This window comes from Notolepis coatsorum (assembly GCF_963971535.1).
Source record: "Notolepis coatsorum genome assembly, chromosome: 15".
Classification (NCBI taxonomy): domain Eukaryota; kingdom Metazoa; phylum Chordata; class Actinopteri; order Aulopiformes; family Paralepididae; genus Notolepis; species Notolepis coatsorum.
The window spans coordinates 47,287,243-47,299,742 of record NC_140179.1 but is presented as its reverse complement, the minus strand read 5'-3'; the positions used below and the strand labels follow the sequence as shown (position 1 = coordinate 47,299,742).

The 12,500-nt window shown below is 44.6% G+C and overlaps 1 protein-coding gene across 1 annotated transcript in view; it reads left to right on the top strand.

The window, feature by feature from the left end:
- The window catches only part of LOC311242034 (serine/threonine-protein kinase WNK1-like), a gene marked incomplete at both ends in the record, with an annotated part of 71,505 nt that overhangs the window by 31,482 nt on the left and 27,523 nt on the right, over nt 1–12,500 (top strand). Inside the window, one exon of the mRNA XM_084330989.1 lies at nt 12,486–12,500. This exon is cut by the window's right edge and continues 75 nt beyond it. Coding sequence (XP_084187115.1) covers nt 12,486–12,500 — 15 coding nt within the window. The remainder of the gene's footprint in view (nt 1–12,485) is intronic.

Below are 12,500 nucleotides of genomic sequence, written 5' to 3'. Positions count from 1 at the left end.
CATTTCATCTCCCTCATATCAATGATCTCCTATAGTAGTATTTATTCATTCATTGTTTCTTCATAATGTCATTCTTCAAATCCTCAGATTGTATCACGTTGTACCTCCTTGTGTCCGTCCCCAACCTTTATTACCCAGGATCCCTCTCTCTCTCTCTCTCTCTCTCTCTCTCTCTCTCTCTCTCTCTCTCTCTCTCTCTCTCTCTCTCTCTCTCTCTCTCTCTCTCTCCCTCTCTCTCTCACACTCGCTGCCTCACTTCCTACACACCACCGTTCATGACTTCAATCACCTTCATTTTCTTATGTTTGTTATTTTTCTATATTGTTGTTCATGTTTTGTTTCAAAATGTTTGTTTTATTTTTATTTTGTTATTATTATTTTGTATTCATGGGTGTACATATTGCCTGGACCGTACTGTACATCAATCCCATGCGTTTCACTTGACTCATTAAGACGCATCCGAAAGGGAATAATATGGTTATTTCAAAGGTGTGGTCTCTATTCCCACAGGACATTCTTCATACATAATATTTGATGTGTAAGCGGCACATTTATATGCTAATCTAAATAGGATTTTAGTACCGCTATTCATTCTAGTCTAGTCATGTTAAATCATGAAACATTTATCTGACGACATGCCATGACATTCCCTGTGGGGTTGATCTCTGTGCCGTCTGCCAGTCCTCCTTGGTTTGTCTGTTTCAGTCGTGTGTTGTCTGTACGTCCGCTTGTTTATTGTCTGTCGTTTATCATCACAATGGTAATAATAATAATACAACTGTATTTTTATAGCACCTTTCATACAGAAACTGCAGCTAAAAGTGCTTCACAACAGAAAAAAGAAATGAGCACATAAAGTGCAGACATATAAAATCACAGTTTTTCACATTAGCATCTAACATCCCAACAGGCCACCTTGTTTATGGTTTGATTCAGTTTAAGAAATAGACAATAATAAAAAAGAGTAAGATAGAATAGACAGATTAAATTAGTGCAATAAGTAGTAGAACAGAATAGACATGAAATGAGCACGTAAAGTGCAGACATAAAATCATTTTTTTTTTTACAGTGCAATAAAATAGTTCTGGATTACTGTTTAACAGTTTAAAGTCGTCTGGTAGTAAGGGTTCATTGTGTTGCTACTGTATATGGATCAGCTTGTTTCTTATTGCACCTGAATGCTTTCCTGGATTCAGCCCCTGAATCGCAGCTAGCTGCTAGTCCCGCCTTCTTTTTTTTATTCAGGGGTCTGGTCCCACTGCCCTGATTAGTGCTTCCTCTGGTTGGATCCTCAACCCAGGGGCCAATCAGCGTCCGTTACTAGGCAGAGTCTATTTATACCCGTCGGGGTCTGTAGACCAGAATATTTAAAACAAGAAATCATGCCAGACTGGAAGCACTTCTTAGCCTGAATAATGAAGAGGAATGGAAAGCAGTTCAGTATCTAGGCTGAGAGTCGTATCAGGCGGCCTTAGTGCCATCAGGGCTCTAGGGGGTGTACGTCCACTTAGAGATGTTCATGATATTAATATATTTCCAAATAAATTGGAAATATTCTCTGGGAAATATATTTAGTCAAGGACAAGGCTCGATTGAATGATCCATTGATAAATAGTTTGATTCATTGATTGATTCTCCATGGGGTTCTTGTCAACGGTTACTCTAAGGCAACAGTTTAAATACATTTAACATAACATAAATATTATTTCACACTGTGTTAAATGAATCTCAGTAAAGGTCGTGATGTGATTTACACATCTTGCCACAGAAGGAGATGGACACACCTCCATCTGAAATAAGACATTCCCTTCTTTGCACATTTTTCTTTCTTTCAAAGATGTTCTCTGTCCCTTCGTGTGGTCCCCTCCAAAGCCCTTTTCGATGAGCTTTAGACGAGCGTCCGGTAGATTGTGAACTCCTCGCCGGGGTGAGGGACGCTTGAGACACGTTGTCCCCTGTACTTGAGACACTCTTCGAGGTTTCACAGAGTCGGATGTGTCCTAGTTTTAAATCCAGAGTGAGCTGTGACATGTATCAACAAACAATGCCATCATTTGATGTCTTATATTACTGGTATTTTGTAAACATTGTATTGGAACGGTAATGTGTTTTTTTCCCCCCCAGTATTTAACCTACTCTAACCACTGCACAGAAATTAGGCATTTTCTTTTTGAAAGGTAGGTCTCTATTGAAGCGCCTCTGAGACTGATAGGAAACTGAGGGCATACGATATAAATGCAAGGGGCACAGTTGACCTATCTCAAACCCCCGCCCTATTGTCTCCATCCTTCAATCACAACTGCCGCTTCTCTCTCTGACAAGTTTGTCAGAGGGAAGCAACCATTGTGATTGGAGGATCAAGAAAAGAGGGCAGGGTTAAACATCCACTGACTAGGCCACATGTAAGTATTACTTCCCCTTTGACCATTAACAAAGCTAACACTTGCATTAAGACAGTGGTCAGTTATTGATACATATCTGATCAATGCAGCTTCTGGTCGTACCTATGCATTCGTTGATACATGGATAATTCAGATGACCAAATAACTGCTCAATAATCAATAATAATAACCAATAACAAATAGGTGCTTTATTATTTGCCTAATTATCATTTGATTTTCTTTTTTTATTCATAACATATTAACTATATATCCTTTTGGTTGACCTGCAAACTGCAGTAACCCTAGAACATGCTGTAGGTACTTTTCTAATCAATATTACCACTCTTAACATCCCTCCATCTGTCGATCAGCATCATTATTATTATTATTATTATTATTATTATTATTATTATTATTATTATTATTATTATTATTATTATTATTATTATTATTATTATCATTATTATTTAAAAAATATTATTTGTATAACAAATAACAATTAAAAATAACACAAAAGAAGACATTGAAAGGAAAAGGGAAGGCAAAAAAATACTCAAACATGCAGCTGTTTTAAGCAAAAGCCCACGGCTGCTATGACACTATAAAATATAAAAAAAACACAAATCATTCATCTTTAAATATCACATTCAGGAAGGTGGGAGATTTAACCTATCTCTTATGTGATCTATAAATGGACTCAATTTATCAGAGGAACCTCAAACTATGAGTTGTCTGCAAGATGCTGCATCACCTCTCTTAGCCACTGAGTCCAGCTGGTTTAAGATGCTGCATCACCTCTTAGCCACTGAGTCCAGCTGGTTTAAGATGCTGCATCACCTCTCTTACTGAGTCCAGCTGGTTTAAGATGCTGCATCACCTCTCTTAACCACTGAGTCCAGCTGGTTTAAGATGCTGCATCACCTCTTAGCCACTGAGTCCAGCTGGTTTAAGATGCTGCATCACCTCTTAGCCACTGAGTCCAGCTGGTTTAAGATGCTGCATCACCTCTTAGACACTGAGTCCAGCTGGTTTAAGATGCTGCATCACCTCTCTTACTGAGTCCAGCTGGTTTAAGATGCTGCATCATCTCTTAACCACTGAGTCCAGCTGGTTTAAGATGCTGCATCACCTCTTAGACACTGAGTCCAGCTGGTTTAAGATGCTGCATCACCTCTCTTACTGAGTCCAGCTGGTTTAAGATGCTGCATCACCTCTTAGACACTGAGTCCAGCTGGTTTAAGATGCTGCATCACCTCTTAGACACTGAGTCCAGCTGGTTTAAGATGCTGCATCACCTCTCTTACTGAGTCCAGCTGGTTTAAGATGCTGCATCATCTCTTAACCACTGAGTCCAGCTGGTTTAAGATGCTGCATCACCTCTTAGACACTGAGTCCAGCTGGTTTAAGATGCTGCATCACCTCTCTTAACCACTGAGTCCAGCTGGTTTAAGATGCTGCATCACCTCTCTTACTGAGTCCAGCTGGTTTAAGATGCTGCATCACCTCTTAGACACTGAGTCCAGCTGGTTTAAGATGCTGCATCACCTCTTAGACACTGACTCCAGCTGGTTTAAGATGCTGCATCACCTCTTAGACACTGAGTCCAGCTGGTTTAAGATGCTGCATCACCTCTCTTACTGAGTCCAGCTGGTTTAAGATGCTGCATCACCTCTCTTACTGAGTCCAGCTGGTTTAAGATGCTGCATCACCTCTCTTACTGAGTCCAGCTGGTTTAAGATGCTGCATCACCTCTTAGACACTGACTCCAGCTGGTTTAAGATGCTGCATCACCTCTTAGACACTGAGTCCAGCTAGTTTAAGATGCTGCATCACCTCTCTTACTGAGTCCAGCTGGTTTAAGATGCTGCATCACCTCTTAGACACTGAGTCCAGCTAGTTTAAGATGCTGCATCACCTCTTAGACACTGAGTCCAGCTGGTTTAAGATGCTGCATCACCTCTTAGACACTGACTCCAGCTGGTTTAAGATGCTGCATCACCTCTTAGACACTGACTCCAGCTGGTTTAAGATGCTGCATCACCTCTTAGACACTGAGTCCAGCTAGTTTAAGATGCTGCATCTCTCTTGTCTTTTTTTAATCGATCAAACATACATAATTATATGTCAGTAAACACTCTGCACTCCTTTCTCTTGTCTTTTTCCCCATCTCTTCTAATTCACTGACTCGTCTTGCTCCACTGTCATACAGTACTCGCTGATTCATATTAGTGTTTCACGTTGTGCTTTCCTTTCTAGTTAGAGATGTTTTAGATGTGTTTGTGTGTTTCTGTCGTGTGATTTCAATGTGGCCTCTGCTCCCGGTGTTTGTGTTCTCCCTCATGTCGTGGCTCTGGTGACAGTATTTAGTTATCGTGCTCGTAGCTTATATCGCAGTAGTTTGTTTTTTAGTTCAGTGTTATCCAAGAAATATGGCTCTTCAAATATTATTTGGTCATTTTTGGTGCTATGTGCTTATCTTTTTCTGTATTTGTTTTTAGAGTGTAGCTTGTCCAGTCGTTTTACTGTTGTCTTTGATTATGTTTAATGTGTGCTTTGTACAGTAGTTGTGTGTTTCAGTTGGTAGGTGTGTTTGTTTTTAACCCTGGTTCCTCCCTCCCTCCCTCCCCGCCTGCAGCCCGCCTCTCGCCGGTGCCGTAGCATGTCCGTTTGCGTCCCCTCCTCCTCCTACTTTCATTCATCCTACCACGCACCTCCTCTCCTGGCCGTGCCTCCCTGGCTGCCATCCACCCCTCCTCCAGACCTCCTCTCCTCCTACACCTCCTCCTCCTCCTCGTCCGTCCCTCTGTCCGCCGAGACGTTTGCGGGGCGTCTCTCAAAGGCTCTGGAGTCGGTCTTGCCCCTCCACTCCGCCGCCTCTCAGCCCCGCGCCAGGCAGCGTAGGGCCAGCCTGCCCGCTGTCTTCTCCAGCCCCGTAGGTCCACCTGCCTCCTGGGGGCCACGCCGTGGAGACAACCAGGGCGGCATGGAGAGAGAGAGAGAGAGAGAGATGGAGGGAGGGGGGAATGGGGGCTAACGCTGGTGTCTGAAAATTAAGGATAGAAGAAAAAATAAGAATGAAAAAAGATGATTGGTAGTAGTAGGTGTCGACCAATATTATTGGTCTGCTGACATACTGTCTCGGTCCAATATTGTTCTTTTACATAAGAATTGGCATCAAAACTCAGAACTGCCAACAATACCGTCTCTCACTAGGTTTGGGTAGCGTTCAAAGATTTTCCCGCACCTGGAATTCCTTGAAAACAGCCAATTTTTTTAACACAGTGCTTAAAGTCGTTGAAGTTCAAATCAACCATTCGCATTGAAAGTTTTGTTCATCCATGATAAAACATTTCTGAATCAAGAAATATATTTTTTTTAATCTAAAGTGTAACTAATAGTTAGAAATTGGTTTTAAGCCATAAATATTGGATCCGATTATTTTTCAATAAAAAAACATCATTTAACACTTTCTATGCCGGCCTTGTTTACCTTTTTACCCCGTTGAATGCCATCATCCACTTCAATGTTAAAAACGCCTAATCTATGTTTTAAATTATGGCTATGTGTCTAATATGCCCGTCACTTATCAATGACCTGTTTGCAGTCAACATTGTCTAAACGGATTGTTTTTTAATCGGTTCATATCCTTTTTATAGCATTTCGAAAAGCTATCGTTCTCTCGAAAATTGATGTTGATGAAATATGAATTCAGATCACTAATAAAAAAATAAAACGACATCTGTCCATTCTCATTGTCACTTGAGTGCATAAACCGTGCCTTCATAATGGCTTAAAGAAAATAAAAATCCATCGGTTGGTTGTCATTTTATAGCGCCGTGAATATAAGGTTTATCGCAGTTTTCGCCTCGTCTTTTTTCTGGGGAGCTAGATAATAGGCTAAAGGCTAGTCACGTTATATCAAACGCCATTTCTGCTGTATATATACGAATGAAATAAAACAAACTGCGTAGCATCCGGACTATTAGAGAGCATCTATGGATGAAATGGGGGCGGCGGGGGACGCCGATTACTATTATTGATTAGCAATACAGTGTGCGTTCAAGTAGCCATTTTCACTGATCGATCACATTGCGTTTTACAACAATGTCCAATCGAGCTGTAATTTGGGGGAATAGTATCCTACCGTCAGCCCATGTGATCGCCGGCATCATTTCGTCATTAGTCATCGGAATCTGGTAGATCGATATGTCCATTGGCTGATCATAAATCCCATTATTCCAGGCTGAAATCTGCGTTCGGTAACGTGATCAAAGATGGAGTATGTTCGGCTGGGATCGAGGCTCATTCAATCACCCTCAATGATACTGCAGTGGAGCAATGGCGCCCCTAAGCGGAGCTGGCCGGTATTGCATGTTTCGAAAATCAAATATGCGGGTAGGTCCTGCAAGTCGATCTGGGACGTTAATAGCGTTATTAATATGGAATAAAACAATAACAACTCGCCACGAGTTAACTCGTGGCTCTCTGGTCCTTAAAGTGTTAATCGGTTGATCAGAAAGTTGTATTTATCCAGCGCAACTCTTTCAGACACCTCTGTGAGCCTCTGTTTGGTTCCCCGAGACTTTCCAACCAGCCACATCTCTCTCTCTCTCTCTCTCTCCATTCCACCACCCTGTGTTCTCATTAAATACCTCTGGGTTCTGACCCTGAACTAAACTCTCTGGTTAAACCGTCTACTGTCTCTCTACCATCAGGAAAACTGACAATACCATCTCTGCATTGATTTATTAGAACTAAATCGACGTTTTGGTCACAAGGAAGGACCTTTAATTCTAGACGGTAATTAAAAATGTAATGATGGGCGACATAGAAGAAAGTCATCTAGTTTGTTTGCTACTACGGCAGAATAAAAATGTTGCTGCTTTTTCTGCCCCACGATATGCATTGTCATCTTTTAGTATCGCCATATATTGAATATCGATATATTTTCCCATCCCCCCCTACCGGCCACCTTGATAACATAGCTCAGGTGATGTCTTTGATGTATAGGCTACCGTGCCGAGCAGTCGCCCCCCCCCCCAGCGAGGGTCAGCATCGCCGAGGGTCCACCCGTGGTGAAAGTAAAGTCAGTTTTCCTGAGTGTCCAGAGTCTGTTGACCATAGAGTCACCTTTTGGTTTGTTCCCACTCTGTATTTAATACCCCACTGTCCCTCTACCTAGAGCTGTCGCTCTGATCTCCTGCCTGTCTGTCAGGCTCACTGTCTGTGTGTCTGTCCCTCTGTTTCATGGTCTGCTTGTTTGTCTGTGTGTAGTAGTATGTCTGTAGTATTTGCCATATCTCAGTCGTACTTCACAATAATAGTTTTTCACCTGTGTATTATTTGGTCAGCCTGTATGCCTGTCTGTCTTTAAAGGCCAAATGATAGTTTCCGCGTCCGCGGAATATGCGCACCGACTGTGAGCCTATATAATGCGCGTGGAGTGCACTGTGGAGTGTGATCAAGTGTGCACGTGTGGATCACGTACGCTTACAGACACCAAAAATTTACTATAAACAGAGCCACGTGCGCAGCCGTGTGCGCGTGTCAGTTTTCGAGTGTATCGGCGCCTTAAGTCAGCCTGTCTGTCTTTAAGTTTCCCTGTTAGTCTGTCTGCTTGTCTGTCTCTGTCTGTCTGCCTGTCTCCTTTCCTCCTCTTGTTCAAAATCATTTTCATTTTTTTTGTTTTTTCTTCAGAGAGAATAATATACTTCTACTGGTGACTTATGGTGTATGACTGTTCTCTGCTCTTCCATCCTGTCTTCAATGGTATCTTCTATTTTCTCTGTGTATTGTTTGCATTTGCTCTGATTCTGTCAGTGAATCTCTCTCTCTCTCTCTCGTTCTCTCTCTCTCTCTCTCTCTCTCTCTCTCTCTCTCTCTCTCTCTCTCTCTCTCTCTCTCTCTCTCTCCCTCGTCTCTTGTTCTTAAACCTGCTGTATCTTGTTGTCAGCAGCAGTCAATGCCACACCCCTACAGCGGAGGAGCGATCGCAGGAGGCGGAGGAGGAGGCGGAGGTCTCCCTACTCTCTGCGACCCCCCTCCTCTTTTCTTTCCCTCCATCCCCGAGCGCCCCATCTCCTTCTCGCCTCCTCCCGCCTGCCCCCCCAAGGCCTACAACACCCAGCGACGCAAGAGCACCTCTATCCTGGAGGCCCACACGCGCCACTTCCAGCCTGCGTACCCCCGTTACGGGAGCGGCCTGCACCCCTTCTCTGGCCTGGAGGGCGTGGAGCCCCGTTACGGGAGCGGCCTGCACCCCTTCTCTGGCCTGGAGGGCGCGGAGCCCCCGCCTCTCTACATGGTGAACCCCAGCTTTGCGGCGGCCGCCCAGAGACTCGGCGTGGGGGAGCCCCTGCATCTCCACGGACAGTCGGACCCCAGCTTCTACGGATACAAAGACGCCAGGGCGGAACAAGAGGAGGCGGTGAGGAGACTCAGTCTGAACCAAGCCGCCCTGCTGGACCACTACGAGGCCATGGCGTACGGTTACCCGATGAGCGCCCACCAGCTCAGCCATCTGAGTTTCCATCAGCAGATGCAGGTGGCGGCGGCCGGCTTGGCGTACGACCCCGGCCCCCCCCCTCCCCACGCCGGCTTCCTGCACCAACACATGATGCAGAGGATGAGCGCGCACAGCCCCCTCCCCCAGCCGCTGCCTCAGATGAGCGCCCTGACGGGCTCGTCCTCGGACGGGTGCTACCCGCTCCAGCTCCCCTCCTCTGCCTCGTTCCCCCTCTCCGCTCCGCCGGTGATGGGCGGTGACCCTCCCCCGGGGAGCGTCTTTGAGTTCCACATCGCGGCGGCCGCGGCAGCCGCCGCTACGGACCCGGCCATCCTGGCGTCCAGACTGTACAGAGCCCGGCGAGGCTCCATGGACCTGCAGCTGGAGGAGAACACCGGCGGCTCTGGTTCCGGGGGCGGGTCCGGTTCGTACAGCCGCCTCCAGCCGGTAACGGAAGAGCTGTATACGTACGCCAGCCCCGAGCTCCCCTTACCCCCGGGGAGCCTCCTCCTCCACCACGGAGGAGGAGCGGCGAGAGACCGAAGCCCGGAACCCTCCAGCGACTCCTTGGCCTCCTCTGACACGGGGGAGTTCCTGTCGCCTCCTCTCGACTCCTCCTCGGCCGCTCAGTCCATCCCGCGCTTCTCGTCCGCGTACGACTCGCTGGGGGGGGTCTCCGGAGAGCCCCACGGACACCCGCCGTCTCAGCAGAGTTTCCTGCTGGTCACCCCGACCTCGGAGCTCCCCCCCGGGGGAGGCTCGTCCGCGCCGCTGGGGTCTCTGATCCAGAGCACCTGGGCCCGCCACGGAGGGGTGCTACCGGGCCGTCCCGACACGACCTACCAGGAGTCGGTGCTGGCCATGCAGGCTGACAGTCCAGCTCTGGTACTGAGCCCAGCGTAGGCCCACTAAGACACCTGGGTCAAACACTGGCTGAAGTATGTTCAATCACTTTTTTAGATAAAAGCGCTAATCATTTTAATTACTAGTTTCTTTGAGCAAAATAATAAATAAAAAATTCTAAATTTAAAAGAATTCGAAAAAAAAATATCAACTACGTAGGCTGATTGAGAGATCACTCCATCTGAGGAAAGTAATTGAAGCCAATTTCAAATGGTGATTTGACCAAGGTGCATCCCGATATCCTCCTGTTGTCTCTTACACCCACCATTTAGCCCCCCCCCCCCCCCCCCTGTGTGACGTACCCCCTGATTCAGTTAGTCTTTCAGTTCCCGTGGTTGTGATTTTAACCCTTTCCAGTCGTGACTGCTACTACACTCCAGAGAGCCGCTCTGTCTACATTCGTATCGTCTGAAATGCTTCACCGTTCAACTGTCTGCAGCTGAACTAAATCCCCCCTTAACCCGTTAACTACCACACTACCAAGCGGTTTACCCTTTCACTGTGACAATACAGAAGGTTTCACTACCATTTCACTACCATTAACCATCTGTCTGTAGTGTGGTAGTGACCGTCTGTACTGTACGGTAGTGAAAGGGTTGACCTTCTGTGGTGTGGTAGTGAAAGGGTCACGTAGCTTTATAGATGCAGAGACAAACTGTGTTCTAGGTCAGCGCTGCTGTCCCTTCATTTGAGCTTCAAAAGCTCGTCTTTTTCCTGCGATATAAAAATTAGGGGAGAAGAAGCGATGAAAAGGCAGACATTTAGAATGTAGTCTCTGAGCCACTCTGTCTAAGTCCCCATACTGTCTTTCTGTTTTGTACTTTCATTTGACGTATGTTGCGTGTATCAGTAAGTAATATTTTGTCTGTATGTTCATATATGTCTGTATATGAGTTAGGTGTGTTTGTTTGGGTATACCGCAGCACTGCGACATACCTGCGTTGTTGCTCGTACAAATCTAAAGTCCAGTTGGCCTCATGCATCATATGTGTATTTACTTAGTAAAGCGATGACAAGGAAGACGCTAACTTTGTTATAATTCTAGATACAATAGGCCTGTAGAGGATACACTGATTAGTATGTATGCTGTATATAGGCACAGGCCTATTTAGCGTTTTGCTATCTTAAGTCAACCTGCGTCAAGAAACCCCATAGAGACCAGAATTGACAGACTATTATTATGCTGCTCTGGGCAACAATCTGCCCACAGAGCATTTGATTTGGCTGTGATTGTATATGTAGAAATGTTACCCGATTCTCGTAAAAAGAACGATATTGAGCTCAATGTAGCCGTGGGACTTAGTTGATTTGTATGAACAAACACACCGAAACATACAACAAAAAAAGCAAGGGGGCTTAGACATGCCTAGTACTGTAAGGATGCATCTGTTTCATTTGCATATTTCATGTTCTCTATATCATTTTTGAATTATACATTTATTTTAATAATTTTCTTTTTTTTATCTTAACAGTTGCTTAATTATTTCTGCTTCAATGCGCTCTATGTATTTGACTGGAAATGGGTTAAAATTATGTTTTATTTTTTGTTAACGTGATAAATGTTTTAACATTTGTTTTGTGTCAACAAAGATTTTTTTCAAAGGTTTTGTGTCAAGAGTTTTCTATCTTGTGTTATTTTATGATCTCTGTTCAGAGACGAAGTCTTCACTTGATTTAACCCTTAGAGTGCTGACGTCATCAGCGTCACTCCTCCATCCCTCTTTCCCTTGTCTCCTTTTTTCTTTATCCTTCCTTCCCTCACACCCTTTCGTCAAGCTGTCCATCATCCTCCACTACCTGCTCTTTAATTTCGACTTTATTTCATTTATTATTATTTTTTTTATGTTGCTCAACTTCTCCTTTGATCCTTAATTGCTGTAATAAAAAAGAATATATATATATATATTATATATATGCACCCACACACACATAATATATATAATAATTATTATTGTATTTTTTATGTGTGACCTTTTCTGTGACCTTTTCTTATTTTTTATTTTAATGAAATATACACCTTTTTAATAGGTTGCCATAAGACAAAATAATGTTTAGCACAGAAGGAACACCGATATGTTCTTTAAGATCGTTTGTATATTATACAACCAGCATGCATCTCTAAGATACCTATTATTTTAGAGTGAAGGCTTGGATGTGTTATCTGAGCCTGGGGCTCATGACAAGGTTCCCATTGGTTTCAGGATGAATTCCAATAGCCAATCACATGGAAAATACACCTGTCGCATTCCAGGTTTGTAAAGACATCATACTGAACACAACCTGCCTCTGTCCCGTTACCGTGTTGAGTATTAACGTCCACCTGTTGTCATAGCAATCATCTAAGGCTGACCTGCATGAACAACCTGCTGTACTACCCCCTAACTGACAACATACTACTGTACTATGACAGCTGGTGGGCTGGAGGCTGTGTGTGCGTACGCGTTACGCACGTCCTTATCCGTGAGTGTGGAAAGACATTCACAGACTTCTGATTTCCTTTTGTTCTCTCTCCCCTCCCTTTATCATAATCTCTCTCCATTCCCCAACCCTCTCTCTCTCTCTCTCTCTCTCTCTCTCTCTCTCTCTCTCTCTCTCTCTCTCTCTCTCTCTCTCTCTCTCTCTCTCTCTCTCTCTCTCTCTCTCTCTCTCTCTCTCTCTCTCTCTCTCTCTCTCTCTCTCTCTCTCTCTCAAAGCAGCAAGTGCAGACCCCC